Source organism: Cloeon dipterum, chromosome 2, assembly GCF_949628265.1.
Source record: "Cloeon dipterum chromosome 2, ieCloDipt1.1, whole genome shotgun sequence".
NCBI classification, from domain to species: domain Eukaryota; kingdom Metazoa; phylum Arthropoda; class Insecta; order Ephemeroptera; family Baetidae; genus Cloeon; species Cloeon dipterum.
In genome coordinates this window covers 8,330,331-8,352,255 of record NC_088787.1, presented here as the reverse complement: position 1 = coordinate 8,352,255, position 21,925 = coordinate 8,330,331, and the positions used below count along the sequence as shown (strand labels likewise).

General features: G+C 38.7%; 3 protein-coding genes across 4 annotated transcripts; all 3 read left to right on the top strand.

The window, feature by feature from the left end:
• The first annotated feature begins 8,831 nt into the window (after window positions 1-8,831).
• Window positions 8,832-14,631, top strand: ple (tyrosine hydroxylase ple). The gene is made up of 12 exons (XM_065478518.1): window positions 8,832-9,060; window positions 11,064-11,175; window positions 11,244-11,285; window positions 11,354-11,413; window positions 11,481-11,528; window positions 12,101-12,427; window positions 12,563-12,719; window positions 12,781-12,977; window positions 13,035-13,170; window positions 13,292-13,418; window positions 13,784-14,013; window positions 14,098-14,631. Exons 1-12 carry the CDS (start codon window positions 8,998-9,000, stop codon window positions 14,261-14,263), a joined length of 1,665 nt encoding a protein of 554 aa, XP_065334590.1. The 5' UTR covers window positions 8,832-8,997; the 3' UTR covers window positions 14,264-14,631.
• A 417-nt stretch (window positions 14,632-15,048) lies between these two features.
• Window positions 15,049-19,209, top strand: LOC135937222 (uncharacterized). 2 transcript variants are annotated; one of them, XM_065480334.1, is made up of 24 exons: window positions 15,049-15,162; window positions 15,219-15,273; window positions 15,331-15,638; window positions 15,704-15,743; window positions 15,796-16,226; window positions 16,282-16,317; window positions 16,367-16,400; window positions 16,454-16,518; window positions 16,575-16,677; window positions 16,731-16,966; window positions 17,028-17,093; window positions 17,150-17,198; window positions 17,251-17,327; window positions 17,377-17,473; window positions 17,530-17,765; window positions 17,821-17,887; window positions 17,947-18,032; window positions 18,089-18,212; window positions 18,268-18,374; window positions 18,423-18,491; window positions 18,548-18,584; window positions 18,637-18,722; window positions 18,775-18,877; window positions 18,939-19,209. In XM_065480334.1, exons 1-24 carry the CDS (start codon window positions 15,118-15,120, stop codon window positions 19,163-19,165), a joined length of 2,784 nt encoding a protein of 927 aa, XP_065336406.1. In that variant the 5' UTR covers window positions 15,049-15,117; the 3' UTR covers window positions 19,166-19,209. The 2 variants fall into 2 exon arrangements, with proteins under 2 accessions (XP_065336406.1, XP_065336405.1); XM_065480333.1 differs by having other exon boundaries at window positions 18,268-18,491.
• Window positions 19,210-19,381: 172 nt separating this feature from the next.
• On the top strand, window positions 19,382-20,879 carry LOC135937271 (uncharacterized). The gene is made up of 5 exons (XM_065480393.1): window positions 19,382-20,097; window positions 20,157-20,214; window positions 20,270-20,559; window positions 20,625-20,661; window positions 20,720-20,879. The coding sequence occupies exons 1-5, from the start codon at window positions 20,053-20,055 to the stop codon at window positions 20,785-20,787; spliced, it is 498 nt and encodes a 165-aa protein (XP_065336465.1). The 5' UTR covers window positions 19,382-20,052; the 3' UTR covers window positions 20,788-20,879.
• Window positions 20,880-21,925: the final 1,046 nt, after the last annotated feature.

The window sequence follows — 21,925 nt, the reverse complement described above, 5'->3', positions numbered from 1 at the left end:
AAAATTTACACCTAACATTTCAGGACCAATAACCGATTCAATTTCAAATGTTGACTAAAATCTTAAAAAATAAAGCGGCTTTTCCTGCTTATGTTTTTGTTTGAATTCGATTTCTCTCGTTGCAATCTTTCCAACGTTGTACAAATAGTGAGGTGAATTTCTCTAATTGAGAAATAAATAATTTTTATCAATATGGGGCCAATGCTTGATTAAAATGAAAATTTTGAAACTATTTTTCAGGAACATTACAAAATTAAAAAAAAGATGAGAAATTGAACCTTTTTTAAAAATATTCGTAAAAAGGCCCTTTTAAAGTGGAATAATACTATGGGCAACAATTGAAAATTATTTCAATTGTTGGATGCCCTGAACAATTGATCGATAAACAATTTATTCAACAATTTGCAATGATAAAAAAGGGCCTTCCTAGAGTAAAAATTCAAAATTGTTCCAATTTTCTCCAAAATTTACAGTGCTTGAACATATTTTCTTGGCATATTCCGATTCCTCTCGTCGAGATCTGTCCAACGGTGTATGCCACTTATTGGGGGAACTCTTGGTTTTGAAATAAAATCGGATTTCAAGTAAGGAGACAGCCATTACCATTTGAAAAGCACGCTCACTTTCCAGCCAATTTTCTCGAAAAATTACAGTGCTTCTTTGGTCAATTTAGGCTTCAAATGAATCCTAAGGGAAGAGTTTATGCATTTGCAACAAGCATTTTCCAGGTTTTTCAGCAATATTCCTCTTTTGGTGCACTATAATATCGGGAGAAGGTATTTTTTAACAACGGAACAATCAAAGTGGATTGTTGCATGGAAAGAATAAAAAAGGGTTTCGTTGTTACATTTACTTTTTGTAAATATCTGGAATTCTTTATGGCAGATTTGATTAATTAATTCTTCTTGTGACGAAATCCACGAAGCAATATTTGACTCACGACGCTGGGAACTTCTTGTTATGAAATTAAACAAGATTCTCAGGAGGGTGACGGCACACAAATTTAGCATCAACTTTTAAAATGGGGAAAATTGGGCTTGTACTCATTGTCAGTCCTCAAGGACAATTTATTTTACTCAATAAAAACAAGGAACTTCCTGCATGCTTTTCGCAGTCTCTTTCCTCACTGTCAGTAGGCGTTTACACTTATTAAATATCACTTCCTAAAAGGAATACATTCAATCAATAAAAAATACAGCTTTAGTAATTTGTAAATTACCGGAAGTCGTCTTCAATAATTTTGTTGCTTTTTGTAATAAAAGTCAAACTTCCCAGTTTTATTTTATAATCTTTGGTTTTAAACGTAAACAATTATTTTACGATAATTCAATATGCTTACCAAAAAAAAAAAACTCTGTAAAGGATTGTGTCTATTCTCTCCTATATAGAAAAAACGCACCACAATTAACATTTTGCATTGTTGGCTGAGACAGGAAGTGGCATATTGAGTCTTTTGTTTGCGAAATTCAGCAACAATTAATTCATCTCTATGATGTTAAAGAATTATATCAGGACTAAGAATGGCAGACCGAGTAATTTCTCGAATAATCAATTCGTTTATCATTGATTTGTTTCATTGTCTATCTATAACGGAGTGCAAATGATGATTTTCCTTTTCTGTAGAATAAATCATGATTTGCAAAGAGGAGACAATGCTCACGGTAATTTAAAACGGCAATCGGGAAAAAATTTAGCTCCTCCTCAATTTGTAGAGGGTATTTCATGTAAGGGTGAAATTATTTTGACCATTTTTCTATGCACTTTAAGAAAAGGGGAGATTATAACAATTTATTTCCTATATATTTTATCATATAAAAAAATAACCAACAATTATTACATAAATCTTCTCCATCAGCTTCAAAGCAGACAGCAAGAGAGACCAAATAAATCAAAATTACAGGGTACATAAAATAATTCATTATCATCAGTACCTTTATTCATGAGACCTTAAAAAGCGGATCTCCGTGTGCGAGACACGTGGGTAAAACTATTCCACTGGACAGGATATATGTATCAGAAAATAATGATCTCACGCGTGTGTGCAGAAATGGCCTACAACAACGCTGACAGTGACGCAAACGAGATTAAATTTCCTGGGAGTCTGCAGTAGCAGCAGCAGCAGCAGCAGCAGCAGCAGCAGCAGCAGCAGCAGCAGCGCGATGACCGTGATCTTGGCTGTTGCTCTTCCCATCTAATCGACTGCAGTTTCTTTCCTTGTTTTGCTCTGCACACGCATATTTATTCCAGCGGTAAAACCACAGCACTAAAATCCCCAACTAGCTATCACCTGTGCGTTTCACCGTTCCGCGAATAAAGGGTTTACATAGGAGTGGAATGTGCTGGACGCTGGAAAATTCCTTTAAATAAAATGAAATTCGATCGGCGCCGCTGTTGCGGTCTGGTATTTCCAAGCTGTGAAATAAAAAAAAAAATATCCGACCGGTAGCAAGAGGTGTATTCAATTTCCATTTTTTTTTTGTTTCTCTTGTGTGAATTTTCATTATCATGCGTGCCAAGGTGGAGTGATCGATGAAATCGCCGAATTTGCGGTTGCCACTGCTAATGAGACAGTCTCAACCATGACCTTGGTGAATGCAGCGAATCGCGGCGTCACGTGCGCCCATTCACCCGACGGGCGGCTCGGCGCTTGCCTCCGCCGCCCGCCACTTACGTGCATATTCAACTTCTAATTATATTCTCGAACAATTTATGCCGCGTTTGAACACGTGCTACGGTCAAAGTTCTCCAAAGCAAAGAGAAAATGTGTGCTATAAAAGTGGGAAGGTTTTGTTATGCAGAAAATAAAAATAAAATGTTTTATGTTAATTACAATAAAATTGTTTCAGGTATATTGCGACGCACTGGAAATAAAAAATAAGATATTTAACCTAATTTATATAACAAAAAATATGCAACGTATCAGCTCAGCAAAAATTTAGCTTTTGATTCAAATTCCTATAAAAAATTATCACATCACCCTCCCGCAAAGGGTTGCCTTCTAATCTTTTCTTTAATTTGTTGAGCGCAGCGGGGGCCAGATTTGTGCGACGCGCAGATATGGCGTCCGTTGGAGAATGGCGCGAAAAAACGGTCACGTGAAAATGCGCAAAAAGAACCAAGTTTTCGTCAATATTGTGACGTATAATTTGCATTACTCTAAACTAATTGTGTCTTTTTGATTGTAAAAACAAACTCTTGACACTCGTACGGCAATCCAAAGAGAGCTTTTGTTTCCGCCATCTTGGATCTGCGCAGCGGGAACCAATTTTATCGCACTTCTGGTCCCCGCTGGTTGAGCGATTTTTGCACACTCAAATAATTTGTATTTCTTAATTGGCACTTACGTGCAATGGCCGGTTACGCAGCAATGTTCTTCAAACACTCTAATTTATTACACTAAGAAGCCAAATAAATCTTTTAATTTTTATTTGAAGTATATAAATTTAAATGAAAAGTACTTCAACATTATTATCATTATTTATTAAAAGGCAGTTTCCTATTTTTAAATTAACTAAATTAATACCAATTATTATTTTAAATATTGTTTAAGGTTGATGTTAAATTTAATACGCCAGAAATTCAAAGGCTTCAAAAATTAATTCAAATACTTCCGCGGAGAGATTACAATACAATATAGTAATGCGTAATAGCTAAATAATAACCACTTTGGTCATTGTATTTTTCATATCTTTTATTAGTACAATTATCAAAACGATCAAATAAAGTATTTTTTTTTTAAAAAATGATGTTTCTGGCCATACTAATATTAGAAGATTGAAATAGCTTAAAATCTTGTTTCAATATCTAAGCCAATAATTAGAGGCTTTGGTCATTTTTCTTGACTTCTGAAAAATCAATTTAAGTAGGTTAAAAAACCAAATAGAATTCAACGTAATCGCAAGCTGCAAAAAAATTTGAAAAGACATAAATCTGAGACTCACACATTTCGGGGAAGATATTCTAAAGCAATACATTTCAAAAAGAAAAACGCTATAATTGCAAAAGCTCAGAAATTAACTGAGTGAATTGTTATATTATTTAATTTCTCATTTTTATTTGTGTTGCTGGACAATGCCTTCTTTTAATTGTAAATAAAGTTTTATGTAATTGACGCGGGGAAGGAATATTTTTTAATATCTTATTTTGTAAAGAAAACCATGATTTTTCACTTACAGTATCTTTCGCAGATCCCGATGAAATTATTCGAATTACTGACAACAATTTCACCGTTGAGCAGTCAAAACCTTGGCCTAGCGAAAATTTAAATGTTTTACACTGCTCACTGCATTAGAACACACATAGGCGTGCAAAGGAAATGTCGTGTTTCTACAAGAATTTTCATGCTGAAAAGAATTCATTCACTGGTTTGGCCTCCGCGTCAATGAAAGTAAAAGTGTACGAGTAACACTCTCACGAAAAAAAAATGCCCCTTTACAGCCCATTTGAAGTGTCATACTTAATCAGAAATATTGCTGTCAACTTGCCAGCTCCGTTTTCATTTTTAACTCTTTTGAAAATTTCCTCTGCATGAATAAAACGGATCGATATCGATCTGGAAATTAAATAGATTGCAATTATTGGCAATTATGGCAGCGAGAGAACATAAACTTTTATGGATAGAAATGGCAAATCGGCCGTAAAACGCTCCTTGAGAGACAGGAGATGAAGAATGATGGCAATTACAATCGGGGTCTGGGTGATTTGTATCATGAGTAATACCCTATTCATGCACCGCGATTAATAGAAGCAGTCGTAAATGGCCGAGCGTGACTGTTGTTAACTAATATCAACTTTGTTTTTTCCCTTTTCACGAAGGTGTTGCTCAAGACAATTCAAATCGGTTCATAATTTTCGTGGCAGCGATATTAAATTTACTTCACTTGCGCCGCAAATAAATGTTAACAGCCTTCAATATTTTTGCTGATTCTGCTTGCCGCACTCAGAGGCCGCCGAATTTATTTTTGCCAGTAATATAAATATACGCGAGAACTGCAGATCAATGACAAGCCGGGGTGAAAGGGAAGCAGCGCCGATCTAAAATTGTCTGCTTTTTTACAAAATTGACCGGAATATGTGCGCTTTATCCTTGACCGGGTGTTTATTTTCGTATTGTAGCGCACCTAACCAACAACGTGTCACGATCCGCTGGATAAAAATAAAACTGCCTCGATCCAGAATGAGGGCCATGCCCGTATGTTTTTGACGAGTGGAAAATTTGAAATTCCCTTCCGAGGAAATAAACTCCTGGTTTTCCTCATCCGCTCCTTTGATTGATATGAAAAATATGATATTCGTCATGGCAGCTTTTAGCGTCACGTGAGCAACGGCAAACTCACACGTTTATTTTCCTTTGTTTGATGAGGAAATGAAATAAATTGATTTAAAAACCCAATAGTAGTATATTTTTTTTAAAACGCACAATGGAAAAAAACCTAATGTTTATGGGAATTACTAACGACAAATTGATATGAAAAAAGGGAAATGATCTCGTTTTTTCTTAGCACTTTTAAATTAATAAAAAAATAAAAAAAAAAACTTAAAATTCGCATTTTTATAAATATTAAAAATTATACAAGGAGCAACAAGTATACCACGATTTTTATAATTTTGACAATGTTTAAATTTAAGTGCTTATTTTATCATTTTTGTACAAGCGAATACGAAGATTCGGCTATTATTACCATTTTTAATTATAGGATCGAAGTTGATTACAAATAGTTACAACTTAATTTTGTCAAATTTGGTCTTTTTGCTAAAGCGATCAAATTCTAAAAATCATCTTTTGGAAAAATTGGACTCGACACAACTCTCTTTAAACAAAATAACCGCATTTTAAACAAAATTTCAGTAAATTTTAGGCATTTATTGCGATTTTAGACGGTTTAAATTGGTTTAATAATTGCATTTTATGTTCCCACTGAGCTTTAAGCACCGAAAAAATAGCCGATCGTATAAAACTCACAGCTACATAAATTAAAATCTCGTTTTTTATTTTTACATTTAACCTAAATGACAATTATTGAGCAAGGAAACGTTTTAACTACCATAAAAAACTGGCTTGAAGCAATCACAACAAATCATTTTGTCCATTTGAATATTCTAAACTAGCGAAGCATGACAAATTGTGGATTTCATCCATATAAATTGAAGAATCGTGGTGACAAATTTATTATATGCAGGATTTTCCATTTTATGTCTTCAAGTTTCTTAGTATTAAGAGAAAAATATTTTCCATTCCTCTTTAGAATTTTCCTCCATTAATCAATCAAACGTGATTGCGTTTTATTCCATCGATTCTAAATAAGTACAGCGAAATTAACTAAATAAACAATCGATTTTTCGGATCTCTTTCCTCGAGGGTCACGCCGCTTTTCCTTTCTTTGGCGAACAGATATTATACAATCAAGCTGATCAAAAGCTGCGAGAGCGGTGCAGCCTTGCTTGTTTAGCGCGCCGCGTTTGTTGATTTGTTTGCGGATGAGCGGCTCCGTTTCCACGGATCGTCTGCTCGCTCGCTCTCCGGCTCTGGCGGCTTTTTATCTCAGCGCCTGACTCATCGTCCACGCGTTACGCGCCGATTATGCACTGATTTAATACACGTTCTTGCGACGAGAGCGACACCGCATCTGAGGGAATCCCCTGATTAAACGAAAGGCCGGCGGCGAAAGCGAAGACCGACCTGCTCTTCTTCTTCTCAGACTTCACCACGATCTCACTCAGACTGCCGTCGGTCGCAAAAAAAAGCTTGTGTGTATGTGGTTAAGGGAGAATCCTGTTTAATTCAGTCAGCCGAGCACTTTTAAGTGGCGTGCTTTTTCTTTAGGGCATGTGTTATGTAATGCTTGCTGATTACGTAATAATATAATTAATTTTAATACATATTTGAATTAATTAGGAAAATGGGACAGTGATTGTTGTAAATTTAAGCATTTTTTTATTATATTTCTAACAACCCGAGAAACACAATCTTCTTATTGGAATTTACGCGAATTTATCAAATAAAAGTTATTTTGCTACAGAAGCACACAAAGTGTTTTATTTAAGAAATACAATTAAAAACAAATAAAACGGGTTGCAGGTCTCTATATTATTGATAAGAGTTCAATTAAATTGACTTAATTCACCCAGAAGCGGGCTTAAATAGTTAAAATTTACAAAAAACCAATATTTCCTAATGAAACACGTAGCAAAATTTTCATTTTTTTTAAATAATGATTTTCCTTATTGTTTTTTCAATTCTCGATTTTTCAACGTACAGGTTTTCAATCATTTTGAATTTTCAGAGCTAAAGCAATTTTTGAAACAAAATTAATCAAGATAATTTGACACACTTAAGTGGTATTTTATTTATCAACTCATCGATGTAGGAAACCTTAGTCTCCTGATTTTTATTAACAAATGGGTGCACACAGACTTTTGACGAAATAAAATAATAATAATTCATGGTATCCCCGAAAAATTACTGATCATTAAAAATTCCAATAATTCATATGTTTCTTCTTCATAAAATAAATAATATATATGAGTTTTAAATAAGAGGAAATAAATTGCAAAATCATTTTGTCTATTATATAACTTTTGTTCATATTTAAAATGTTCAAATATTCAAATATTTTAACTCATAAAGAGGGAAGAAAACAAAAAAAGGCTTGAATTCTTTATAAAATACGATAAACAGACGAAAATACATGCAGCTGGGACAATTAATTTCGATCTGATATTTTAAATTAAATTATCAGAATTTCAATTGCAGCTCCATAATATATTAGTTTGGTGAAAAGCTACAAATACAGAAGGTTTGTAAAGAAACAAGTAAATGTTTCTACTTATTAAACAAATTGTTGAGACTTGGAAGCATAATTATATGAGAAATAATTTAAGCTTATAAATTATTTATGGAATTATTAAGAAAAATAAATTGTTTTTGAATAATTAGGTATTTTAATTTTAATAAGTTTTCAAACAAAAATTAATTTGCTTTTTCAGAAAAATGAATAACACCTTTTAACTTTTTTGAATAAATTAGCAATCGTCATATACACAATTCAATATCGGAAAATTCCTTTCGATTATCAAGCAGAGCAGTAATTGTGACTTTTTTTATTAACACATAATTGCAAAGTATAAAAATTGACATTGGGGTTGGGGGGAGGTAATTGCAATAAAACTGACAAATAAAATTTATGTAAAAACTGCTAAAATGTAACGATTTGTTGCAGATTCAAAAAATGACAAACACAACTCGCTGTCAAATAGGTATTTTTCTAATTAAAAAAAAATAAAAGTTATTTACCTTTATCAAATTGAATATAATATCAATATTGGTTTTGGGCTCCTTCACCAATTAAAATTTTTTACCCGATTAATTATAAAAAAAATCTTTTAATTTTAAATTCAAAAAGATGAATGTTTCTTTAATTTATTACTAGACCTAAAATGGTTACAGAAATAATTCAATTATTCACGTTCATTAAGATTCCAAATCACAAGTTAGAAGAATTAAAAACAAGGAAACTTTTGCTCAAAAGGACACTTAAAGAGTAATTGAACACGAGCAAGAGAGTGAATTGCGGCAGGTGCAAATTGCAGGGACAGACTAGAAAGAGAGCGTGCGTCTGGCAGGAGGTGAGCGAAAAGAAACGGAGACGACGACGACGACGACGACGCATACAGCAGAAAGAGCAGGAAAACCGGCCGGGGGCTGCAGGGGGATTTCCTCGGCGCTCGGGCCGGTCCATAGGTCGGGCCGGCCGCCGCGGTGGTGGAGGCGGCCGCTCTCGGCAGGGAGGGGCGCGCAGGTGGCGGGGCGGCACTCAGATATAAGCGCGGGGCGGCCGGTGCTCGGCCTAGACTCTCCGTGTGTCACACATTCAGTCAGTCGGGGGCGACTTGGATAGACCTAAGAGAGACCCCCTCGCGGTTTGCTTAGGATACCCCAAAGTCTGCATTTCATCTCGTTTGTAACAACAAAGACAACACCCTCAACTTCACACAACAATGGCTCTCGCTGCCCAGAAGAACCGTGAGATGTTCGCCATCAAGAAGTCTTACAGCATCGAGGTAGGATTTTTTAACATTTCCACTTTTTTCACTTGGGAAATTTTTCAAAGTCAATTTCGAGACGGAAAGAAATTGTGAAATCTAAAAAAACCCTGAAATTTGAGGGCTTTCCAGATTTTAGAGTGTGCTAAATTAGTTTGTGAACCTTTGGAAGCAAATTAAATTTATTTTATTCGTCGTGGTAGCTGAAAAATTGCGCATAGCTCATCAACCAAACGCGAATTTCCTTTTTGCAAGAAATGTGCATTTATCAATTCAACAATTTGTTGAGCGATGCGCAATTTTACCGCTATTACGACGTCATATATAGTAATTAATTTAAATTAAAATTACAAATTTTATCGGCGAACATTTTTAGATGATGACAAATTTAAAAATAAATCAGTTAATGGTTTCTTCTAGAGCAGATTGGTGCGATTTTATGTCTTTTTTAAAGTTTTTGGCCCATAAAATCCGATAGTTTTACGTAATGGGCTGCATTAAATTGTTTCTCAAGCGTAATTAGAATAATTACTCGCCCGGAGCAATTGCTTTCAATTACCGCCAATTTCGACACTTCTTCCAAGGTGATGCCGTCCGAAAATGTGGATTACGTGAAGCTCTCTCGCCGCGGGCCGCACTTGACTCATTCTCGATGAATGCGCTTTATTTTTATTCGTGTCAAAAATCTCCTTTCTCTGTGTGAGGCTAATTCTAATTTGAACGGTTTCGCACGCTGACAAAGGCCGTGCATTTACTCGGTAATTGGCCGTTGAACTTGCAAGCACACAGTAAATAAACAAGGCGTCGCGAAAGGCTGTTAAGTGTGAAAAGCATTCCGCTAATTTACCGATCCCGAGAATACTATAAGCATCCACGGCCGAAAATAATCGTCGAGAAAGGAGGCGTTTAGGAAGCAAACGACAGATCCAAGGCCGATTCGGAATTGTCTTCTAAATTAGCATGTACGTGGATTTTCGAAACGGGATCCCGGCGCCGGGTTTCAAGGTGATCCGTTTTTTGCCCCTTTTGCTTCTCTCTCTCTCCCTCCCTCTCTAACCTTCGGCGGAATTCTCGCGCACAACGAAAATTATTCCATTATCACTTTTATTGGCGCAAAAAGCGGCGCTCAAGGTCGTTCCCTTTCATCAGCCGCGGGCCACTCTGCTCCAGTGACCAAGAGGCTTATCCCGATGCAAATCGATCCGCGACACATTTTCGCACTTAATTTTGTTTTGACTGCCTGTCGACGCCTCATTACCCGCCGGGTCTGCACCCCCGAGAAAATTCACCCGTCATTTCCGCGCCCGCAGCTCGGAAATTGAGCCTTTGCCGTGCACCTTCCGCCAGATGCGGCTGAGCCTTCTCGAATTAAATCCTTTGAACTAATTTCGCGTCACGTAAGCCACGCCGACTCGTGCACATATAGGAGGACAAGTATTCTAATAAAAACACGAGATAATTCCCGCGGCCGTTCAGTCAATCGTCTTTTCGGTTGCATAACCGTTGCCGCCGTCGCCGCGCGCGCAACCGAGGACAACAACAAACAAAACGTGCACGCACTGCACATTTATTGTAATTAAATTTAACTCGACGCGAGTGAAAGCGAACGGACGGCGGCGCTCTAGGAAACAATAAACAAACGTAAAATCATATTATTGATTAAAAACTCGATGCAACACCAGGAAACTGTGCTACCGGAATTTTCTCTTAACCCACAAAGTCGCGTCTAGTGCAAATATTTGGGCAGACGCGAGAATTTCACTATGCCTCTCTTCTCTTCTCTCTCCGAGAAAAATGAATAGTCACGTAGGCCGCTCGCGTGCGCGACCTGTTGCTCTGATAAAGGAAAGAAAGAGATTTGCCCGACCCGATCGGCTCAAAATCAAATGAGAAGGAAAAGCTCTTACCTACCAGCTCTCTCGGGGGACACTGGCACGAGGAGTAATTGGATTCCGATCCGCTGCACTCTCGCACCTGTCTCTCGATTTTTCTACAATTTTCGCTATTTCGCTCTTTTTCAGAATGGCTACCCAGCCCGGAGGCGGTCGCTTGTTGACGACGCCCGATTCGAAACTTTGGTCGTCAAGCAGACCAAGCAATCCGTTCTGGAAGAAGCCCGCCAGCGTTCAAACGGTTTGTTAAACATTTGATTTTTATTGTTTTGCACGGTTGTTACTTTATTTTCGTTGTTAACTGTGCAGATAGTGAATGCAACCCCGACATTCTGGATTTCCATCAAGATGGTGAGTACGCCGTTCAGTGTTGTTGCACGTTCGTGTTATTTACTTTTGTTTTATTTGTGTCCGAGCAGACAGTTCCCCGTACCTGGAGGAACCATACACGGACAGCGAGCACGAGGCTGATGAGTCCAGTGAGTGATTCGTTTTTATTTATTTCCTGTGGCGTTCTCCTCATTTTGCACGATTGTTTCGTTCTAGACTTGGAGCATAAGCCTCGCGCTGCTGAAAATAACGAGGAGGATAAAGGTGAGGAAATTAGAATCGCCGGCCGACACCCAATTATTCCCGACGTTCACGATTTTTTCTTTTCTTTTTCTCTCTCAATCGCGCGCGAGCACTACATTCAAGCCCGTAAAAGGCACGGTTTATGGCCGCTCAGAGGAAAATGGCACTTTATCAAACGCGCGCGTTTTAAGCGCCCCTCACGTCCGAGAACATTTTTCCGCACTTTTGACTGTAAGTCGTCGATTTCCTCTGCGCGCCCTCGCTCATACTTCTTCCGCTGCACGTCTCAACGAGCCCTTTTACTCTCCGCCACCAGACCAGCCGGGGCGGAGAAAGAGACAAAAGTCTTTTTCATTGCGATGCACTTTGCCAATTGTTACACTTCTGCACTTTCTGCGAAAGCGGAGCCAATCCACCTCGGCCGCTTTTTTATTCTTGTAAAAAAAGGAACGTCAAAAGAACGTAAAACCAGAACAGAGAGAAAAGGATATTAATTGACGCGCTATTTAATCGTACATAAAATAAGTAAATAATATTTGGCCGTCACAATCTAAAAAAATTGTTTATTAACTTCAACCTTTTCGGAAATCCAGACCAGTTCCTGACTGAAGAGGAAGCCCTCCTGGGCCAGGACATCGAGCAGCGCGGCAATGAGCTGCAGAACGCGTCCTTGCTGGCGTGCTTCCGCGACGGCATCGGCGGACTGGCCCGCGTTCTCAAGACCGTCGAGAACTACAGCGGCGTCATCAACCACGTCGAGTCGCGTCCTTCCAAGGACAACGGCGTCCAATTCGACGTGCTCATCCGCGTCGAGATGACCCGCCAGAATCTGCTGCTGCTGCTCCGCTCGCTGCGCCAGAGTGCCAGCCTCGCCGGCGTCACTCTGCTCCAGGAGGAGACCAACTCCGTCAGCGTCAAAGGTGAGCCCTGGTTTTATAGTTTTTGGTGTTTAAAGTCATTTCAGAATTTTCCTCCACATTTAAATTAAATATTTAAACGAAAATGCTATAGGAACCAATTGGAAGGATTGTTCCTAATGAATTTTCTGTCTTCAGACCCCTGGTTCCCCCGCCATGCCAGTGACCTGGACAACTGCAACCACCTGATGACGAAATATGAGCCTGAACTTGACATGAACCACCCCGGATTTTCTGATAAGGAGTACCGCGCTCGCCGCAAGATGATTGCCGAAATCGCTTTCGCCTACAAATAGTAATACCTCTCAGACAAAAATAAATAAATTCATTTATTAATTTAAAAACAATAACCCTAGCGGCCAACCCATCCCCCACATTGAGTACGTGCAGACTGAGATCGACACCTGGAACGCCGTGTTCGGACAGGTGTGCGACCTGGCGCCCAAGCATGCTTGCAAAGAGTACAATATCATCTTCGAGAACCTGAAGAAGGAAGGAATCTTCCGCGTTGGCGCCGTGCCTCAGCTGCAGGAGATGAACGACTTCCTGAGGAGTGAGTTTGAGTTGGATTTTTTAAATTTTCGGGGGTTTCCTGACGCACTGCTTTCAGGACACACCGGCTTCACCCTGCGTCCCGCCGCCGGCCTGCTGACCTCTCGCGATTTCCTCGCCTCGCTGGCCTTCAGGGTGTTCCAGAGCACCCAGTACGTGCGCCACCGCACCTCGCCCTATCACACCCCCGAGCCGTGAGTATACCAATTTCGCGCGCTGAAAGTTAATTGCGCCCGGCGAAAAGCACTCCGGCCAATTAACGACGGCGTAACTCGATTGTCGCGAGCCTTTGTCGTTAAATTGCGCAATTTGCAGCGACTGCATCCACGAGCTTCTGGGACACATGCCCCTGCTCGCCGACGCCAGCTTCGCCCAGTTCAGCCAGGAGATCGGACTCGCCTCGCTCGGCGCCTCCGATAGCGAAATTGAGAAGCTTTCGACGGTGAGTTTCATTTTAATTTAAAAAAGCAAGGCATTAATCAGAGCACCTTTTGAATTTGTTGTTTTGAAAATTCTCCGTTTTGCAATTTTAGCTTCATTAAATCAGTAGTTCTCCCTCCATTGCACACTCGTCGAGATTAATAGCAGGTCAAGGTGCGAGTCTCGCTTGACGGATCAATCAAGGTTAGATAGTAAAAGTGCATTGCGAGCAGCCTGTTGTATTTACCTCCAACAAGCAAGGCATTGACTGCAACAATAACTGCTCTCTCGTGACGCGGCCGACCGCGGCTCTGCTCTCCCGGCACGCTCACCTGCTTGCCCGGTTGCATATATATCTGACCCGAGGTTGGTTTTTCTGCTCGGCAGGTTTACTGGTTCACCGTCGAGTTCGGTCTGTGCAAGGAGAACAGCCAGGTGAAGGCGTACGGCGCCGGCCTGCTCTCAGCCTACGGAGAGCTGTTGCACGCCATCAGCGACAAGCCGGAGCACAGGCCCTTCGAGCCCCAGCTCACCGCCATCCAGCCCTACCAAGATCAGGAGTACCAACCCATCTACTACGTTGCTGAGAGCTTCGAGGACGCTAAGGAGAAGTTCAGGTAAAAATAAATTCTAGTTAATTTTTATTTAATAATCAAATAACGATTTAAATTTTAAAATCATAATTTAATCTCTCGTTTTAGGCGCTGGGTGAGTGACATGTCGCGGCCCTTCGAGGTCAGGTTCAACCCCCACACCGAACGCGTCGAGGTGCTCGACTCGGTTGACAGACTCGACGCGCTCGTGTCCCAGATGAACCTGGAAATGCTGCACCTGACCAACGCCATCAAGAAACTGAAGGCCCGCTAACCAAATCGCCCCTCACCTCGCACCATCTGCAACCATGCATCTCCACCACCACCACCCCCGCGTCACTCTTAATTTTATTTAATATCTCACTCGTCGCGTCGTCCTCCTTGTTATTTTATAATAATATATTATATATGAATGTGTATTATTTTTGTAGGCCTAAGTGTGATTTTGACAATTTTTTTGCTGTGTTACTCTCTGCTCGATTGAGGCTGCTTCTCCAGCTCAGTCTCTCTTGGTCCTTTTTAAGTGAAATATTATTTTATCGATGTTCTCACGTGAACCTCAAATGACCACTGTGTAGAAACTGTCCGAATTAGCGAGTAGCCTCCTCAAGTGGAATAAACTCAAAGCATCAACAGCAAAAACACTGCCTTTTATTTCATAATACTCGATTTGTGTGATCCACCAAACGATCAGTTATGGATTCCATTTTGCTACGAAAATATTTAATTCAAAGAAATGAGATGGAATATGAATTTCAACGTGTAGGCGGACTGTGGAACTTTAATTGCAAAATTTTTCCATTCTCTCATCCTGTATGTTGGGTGCGTCACGTGATTCAGTAATGGCCGATGCTGGCTCGAAACAGGATATTGGTCACGCATTTTTAATGAAACATAAGTTACGTAACATAAACATATTTCAGCTGTCAGCTAAATATTTTATTCAGCATTTAATCCAAAAAAATGTGTATAGTGGAAGCATTTAAATTGGAACCGGAAAATATTATTACTGCGGTAAATTTAAGAGGAAATTAATTTTTCATTCCCCCACTTATTCCGAGTTGCAGTCTGAAATGCAGCAAAACTCACTACTCTCTGTCAGAGCCGAACCACAATTCAGTCTAGACAATGGTTGGAAAGGTGTTTCCAATTGCCATTTTCATTCTGATATTGGTGCGAATTCAAAATTTTCATATATTATTTTAATTTACACAAATTTATCTAATCAGGTTGCAGTGAGTGTCTTAGGAAAGCAAGACAGAAATGCTAGGAGAATTGTGCTTAGTGAGTTTCTTATTTAATTAAATTAAAATTTTAAATATTAATTAAAAATTGATTCAGTCAAGCCGGCAAGAAAGGCAACAAGGCGATTCTACATCATCAAGTGCTGCGGCAATTACACCTGCTCGGGCCGAAGGACTACAGGGTCAGGATCAAAAATCACAAATTTAAAACCTACAAATGTGCAGCCGACGACGAAGCAAAAACTTGACGCAATCACGTCAGACGGCTCAGCGGACGGACCTGGAGCTAATGAGGGTGGAACTGAAAATCAGCAGGAGGGCACAGATCCATCAGGGCAGGAAATTGCTACAGAATCACCGAATTTAAATCAAAAGGACGAACCAAGTGCGTCAGTCTCCGAAATTGTAAGTGTTTTAACAAAATATGTAGAAAGAAAATTAATTAATCATCCTTACTTGGACTAATTAAGTCCAACAACCCTGAACCTGATTCATCAACCAACAATATTGGTTAATTATTTTATATAATTTTAGAATTTCAAAGATTATTTTTATAAAAAAGTGGAAGGAACTGACGCCTCCTCAATCGCATCTGTAACCTCTAGCGGGAGCCCATCAGACACTGGCCTAAACAACCCTTCAGGAAATGACCCTAGCAATCCTTCAGGAAACGACCTTAGCAACCCTTCAGGAAACAACCTTAGCAACCCTTCAGGAAACAACCTAAGCAACCCTTCAGGAAACAACCTAAGCAATCCTTCAGGAAACGACCTTAGCAGCCCCTCAACAACAAATCCAAGCAACCCCTCATCAACAACGGATGGAGGAGCAAATTTAGTTTATTCCACGACCTCAAATCAGTTGAATGTGGACAGCCAAGATTATGTACCAAATGCATCCTATACTGGATCGATTAATGAAGTGGAAACGCAAGGACCAACTACAATAAAACCGTCTACCACGAAGCCGCCAGTAGAGCAATTAAAAGGAGCAGTATGGAAAACTATTAATTTAATTTAAAATCAGATAGTAAATCTAATTATTTCAGTTCGAGGCATCCTATTCATTTACCTGCGTCAAAAATGTTAGTAAATATTTTAAGAAAATTAATGTAAAAAATTCTTTCGTTTTAGCAATCACTATTTGATGCTGATGGAAGCCTCAAAAGTAGAAAATCTAATTATCAAACCTAATAAATAATTTATCTTTTCAAACCCAAGATTCCAGGGAGTATGGATCGTGGGAAGTTGCCTGCGGGGAACAATATATCTTTGGAAACCAACTTGTATAAATTTCGTTTTAATTCCATAAATCCACAAATTTATTTATTCTTTTAACCAGGCAAACTTTAAGGAAAATTTCGACCTCTGCTGCAGCATCGGAATGCTGCCTATAATGATAGATAATGCTTGGAAACACAGCTGCCTCATGGATTTCATAGACGGTATTTCGCAAAATTCAAACACTATGCACGAACTCAATTATTTGCAAAATAAGGTCCCAACTGGAAGTACAATGTGGTGTACTGGTCGACAGGAAAAAGGGCAAGCCCAACCAGTTTCGTGTGGTACGACAAGCGAGCCACGTTCAGCAGTAATTACTGGCAGACAGGACAGCCAAGCAACACCAACGGAAACGAAAACTGCGTCATGATCACTATATTCCCGTTCAACGAGATGACTTTGCAACTCAATGATCGGGCATGTGATTCTTTAACACCGTTTTCATGTGTTGTAAGAACAATTAATATCGATTTAAAAAAAAATGGAAGACGAAATTAAAAGTTAAAATCAGGGTCCAACCACGCCGAAACCCAAGTGCGCTTTCCCGCAGTGCCCAACATCAAATTGCACTCTAAATGTGATATTACTTTTCATTAATTTATTCCTTATTTAAATATTGATTTCCGTTTTTAGCCTGCTTTCCACACTGTTCTTTCAGACGGTGTGACGTCTTATTTGACTGGTATTTTGAAGGAATTTAAATAAAGGTTTTACTTCTTTACATCCATTATCAGCTCCAAATAATCATGGTTCCTGGACGATAATTGATTATCGGACGTTTATGATTAGCAAGCCAAGCGACACGAAAACGGTTTGAACTTTTAATAAAAATATCTCATCATTTAATTGAAAAAAAATAGTTAGAAGAAGCATTCGCTGCGTGTTGCGCGTTGGATTTCAAGCTACTCAGCTTGGAGCAGGGCTACAAATACAGTTTTCTAGCTAGGGCTTTCAAAAGTATCCTTTTTCACTCAAATTAAATTCCAAGCAGCTATAGTTTTTAAATTATTTAGACCTATCCATCACATCTGGAAAATTTTGGACGTCGGGATCGGATGGTGGTTGCGAGGGAAAATACGGGTTTTGCTCGACCAGGAGATTTGCCAATTCGAATGAGACTTTTTGGATGAAAAATGAACCTGATGATGCAGGTTCCGGCAACCAAAACTGTCTGGCGGTCAATGCCGTCAATAACCAAGCTCTGCTTAGCGACGAACCCTGCAGCGCAAAGCTTAGATACATTTGCGAGGTCAATTTTTATGAGAATATGAGGTAAAATAAAAATATATTGTAAACAAAATTAGGGAAGAAGCACCGATAAGCAGAAAGCACACGAGCTGGAATGTATGGCGGCTTATGGGGTTACAGCTGGTACGATTTTGTTGGTGCAAATTTGTAACAAATGTTTGATATTTATTAAAATTATCCAGCTGAGCTTGCAACGCTGTGGACGAACACCAATCCCAGTCCCCGTCTACAGTGCTTTATGAAATGCTACGGCGAACACACAGATTTGGTTGGGAAATTGATTAATAAAAATATATGTTTCAAATTAGCGCAACACTTAATCAGTTTATTGATGGTTGGATCAATGAGCCTCGAGTGTACTCCCATGTTTGGGCCATTTCTCGGAAGAGCGCGACGACATTGGAGCAAAACTACGCCACAATGGACACGTGCACGAAGCAGAGCAAACGTGAATTTCGATCAGTTTTCCTTTTATTAAATCTGATTGGAAAATCTGTTTCAAGCCCTCCCTGAATTGTGCAGCAGGGCTTCCGGAATGCTCGATTGTGGACTGCAGAAATCACCGACGGAAACTATGAAGCTGGTGGATATGATGGAGCCAACGATTATAGTATTACGTCTACATATTCATCAAAATTTTAAAATAATTTTCTTTCAGGAGCGTAAATCTTGGCTCGTGCCAACAACCACTTCTCTCTGTCCAAACACTTTCCGATGCGTCATTAATGTGAATTACTAACTTGACTTGCGCTTGTGGAATTTAGTTTGAATTTGAAATTTCAGCCCGATTGGAGAGATGACATCTATGCTGCCGCAAGTGGTACACAAGGAGGGAAAATGTGGAGCAAATTTGTCTAACTAATTAAATTAAGGCTCTACATTTTCATCCAACGGAATAACGGGAACTGTCACCGTGGCTTGCGGGAAGAGATTTTTCGTCGGAAATTGGTTTGATTGGGTATTGAAAATTATTTATTATCACACATCTAATTATCATAATTGATGACAAGGTTCCGATTCACGAACTTATGTCTGCTTGTTGCTCGCTGGGAATGCGCCTACTAACAATTGACTCACAATGGAAAGCTAACTGCGTGTTTACAAATAATCTGCGTAAGATTTATACCACTTGTCTTGCATCCTTTGCCAAATTAAAATAATAAATAACCTGAAGAAAAGGGGTTGGCTAACAACAGGGGCTTCACTACAGCAGCTGTCAGACAACCATCTTTCGCCACCAAAAATTGCTTTTCCGATCAACCGTTTAGTTATCGCAGCTGGATGGATTTCGACGCTACTCTGATCAACACCGTTCCCTCTTTTGCTTTGGTCAATTTTGCAAACCGCATGGGTTACTACTACAAAGGGGATGCGAGAAATCTTGCATGCGAATCTCTTTGATTCAATTTGATCTGAAATAAAGCTATTGGTAAATTGGCTTATTCAATCAATTTTTGTATTTTCCTTCCCATATCCTTTTTAAAACTGAAACAGCAATGGTTTAACCTTTGTTAAAAAAGCTTTGGTATAAACGTGAGAGACTGTAACCATAAATATAAAATATGGGAACAAAAACATTCATCAAATGGGGACGTTATTTGGTATCAAATAGCGTCAGAAATTGATGCATGATTTTGAATCGGATTTACAATTAAATAAGAATAAAGAATTAAAGAAAGAATTAATTTATAATGAAAGTTTAAACAATTATTTTGCCAAACGGGAAAACCTAACTAGTTGATATTCCCGTGACAGTTAGAGTGAGTTATAATGAATGGGTTTATTGTTTTGAAATCCTGTGTCTGTCGCATTTTCTCTTCTGACAGATTTGTTTGAAAAATGGCAGCGCAAATTGCGAATGGGATTCCCACATGACACTCGCAGATTTTAACGATGATGTTTAAATTGAAAAAAAAATCAGATATCATTGCACCAATGCTTCCTGATAAATAAAACAGATTACTTCGCTGTCTAAATTAAATATGAGGCTAAATTATAATTTCTCGATTTATAATGAGCTAGAAACGCTTTTAAATACGTTTTACGTGACAGCTATTGTCTGACTAGATTAATTCTTTATAACTAATTTTTTTTTTAATTTCAATTCAGCAACGGTTGTTAAATAGATATGGAAATTGGAACTAGTACAATTGCGAAATTTCCATTCTCTCTCATCATGTATGTGGGTCAGTAGCGTGTTATTCCCCCACTTATTGCGAATTTCAGTCTGAAAAGCGGACGAAAAACTCACTGCTTAGTCATAACCGAACCACAATTCAGTCTAGACAATGATTACAAAGGTTTATCCAATCACCATTTGCATTCTGATAATGGTGCGAATTAAAATATATATCACAGTATTTTAATTTTAAAAAAAAACAATTCTAATCAGATTGCAGTGACGAGTGTCTCAGGAAAGCCAGACAGATATGCTGGGAAAACAGGGCTATGTGAGTTTCTTATTTAAATAAATTTAAAATATACACAAACAAAAAATTGATTCAGACAAGCCGACAGCAAGGGAGACAAGGCGATCCTACATCTACAACTGCTGCGGCAATGACACCTGCTCAGGCCAAGGAACATCAATTACGAATTTAAAGCCAATAAATGTGCAGCCGACGGGGCAAAATCTTCACGCAATCTCATCAAACGGCTCAGCAGACGGACCTGGAGCTAATGAGGGTGGAACTGAAAATCAGCAGGAGGGCACAGATCCACCAGGGCAGGAAATTGGTACAGAATCACCTGATTTAAATCAAAATGACGAACCAAGTGCATCATTCACCGAAAGTGTAAGTGGTTTAACAAAATATGCACAAATAAAATTAATTAATCATCCTTACTTGGACTAATTAAGTCCGACAATCCTGAACCTGATTCAGCAACCATCAAAAGTATTTATAATTTTTGTTTAACTTTATAATTTCAAAGATTAATATTTTTATAAAAAAGTGGAAAAAACTCTGAAACCTCTAGCGGGAGCCCCTCAGCCTGAGCAACCCTTCAGGACACGACCTTAGCAACCTTTCAGGAAACGACCTTATTGTTAGCAGCCCCTCAATAACAAAATCTTGCGTACGAATCTCTTTGATTCAATTTTATATTAAATAAAGTTATTGATAATTTTGATTATTCAATGTTTGTGTTTTCATTTCCATCCATTTTAAAACTGAGCCAACAGCGGAATCGTTTCTAAAAATTTATGGTATGCTGAGAGAATCTTTGAAACATAGAAACAAAACGTTTATAAAATGGGGACCCTATTTGGCAAAGGAGAACATATTATTGAGCTCAAAACCGTCAGAAATTGATGTGCCAATGAAAAAAATAAACACAAAATCATATTACCAAACGTGAAAAACCTAACTAGGTCGATGCTCCAGTTTTCAGTTAGAGTAAGAATGGTTTATTATTTTGAATACGAAGCGTTTGTCCCATTTTCTCTTCTGACAGATTGGTTTGAAAAATGGTCGCGCAAACTGTGACTGGGATTCCCACATGACACTCGCAGGTTTTAGCCATAATGTAGTTTGAAAAAAAATCAACTATCATATCCTTCTGATAAAGAAAACAAGACAAAATGCTTAGGAAATGTTTTATTTCACTTTTCTTGATCAGTTTATCTCTTTCAAGATTGGCTAGCAACTTGTATGTATACTACTTTGAATTCAAATAAAATTTCAAACATGATAATAAGCGCCTGGAGGAAGAACAGTCAAGAAAAGGACCTTCTTGTTTTGCTGCCTCCGTTCCGAGGTACTTTATTGAAACACTTGAATTTGACCCGTGAAATTAATTCACGCATGCTGGAAAAAGGTAAAAACCAGCTAGCAGTGAGTCGGGAAGCTTTCGCAATGCTCCTAAATCAAATTGGACTCATCATTCGCAATGCAAAGGGAGTCCCGCACTTAACCCCCAAACATCGCTCGGATTTTTCACATTGCAAGTGCACACGCTCAAACATTGCGAGTCAGTGGGCTTGGTTACGTTATATAGAAGATACAAAGTAGGATTTGGTTCAAAACTTTTTAATCGTGGCATATTATGTATTAGTTTGTTCCTGTATTATTGTTGTGGTTGCAATGTTTGTTTGATTAAATGAAAAATGAATGCAAAAAATGCATCTAGATTAATCAATAAATAGAATTTACAAGCAGA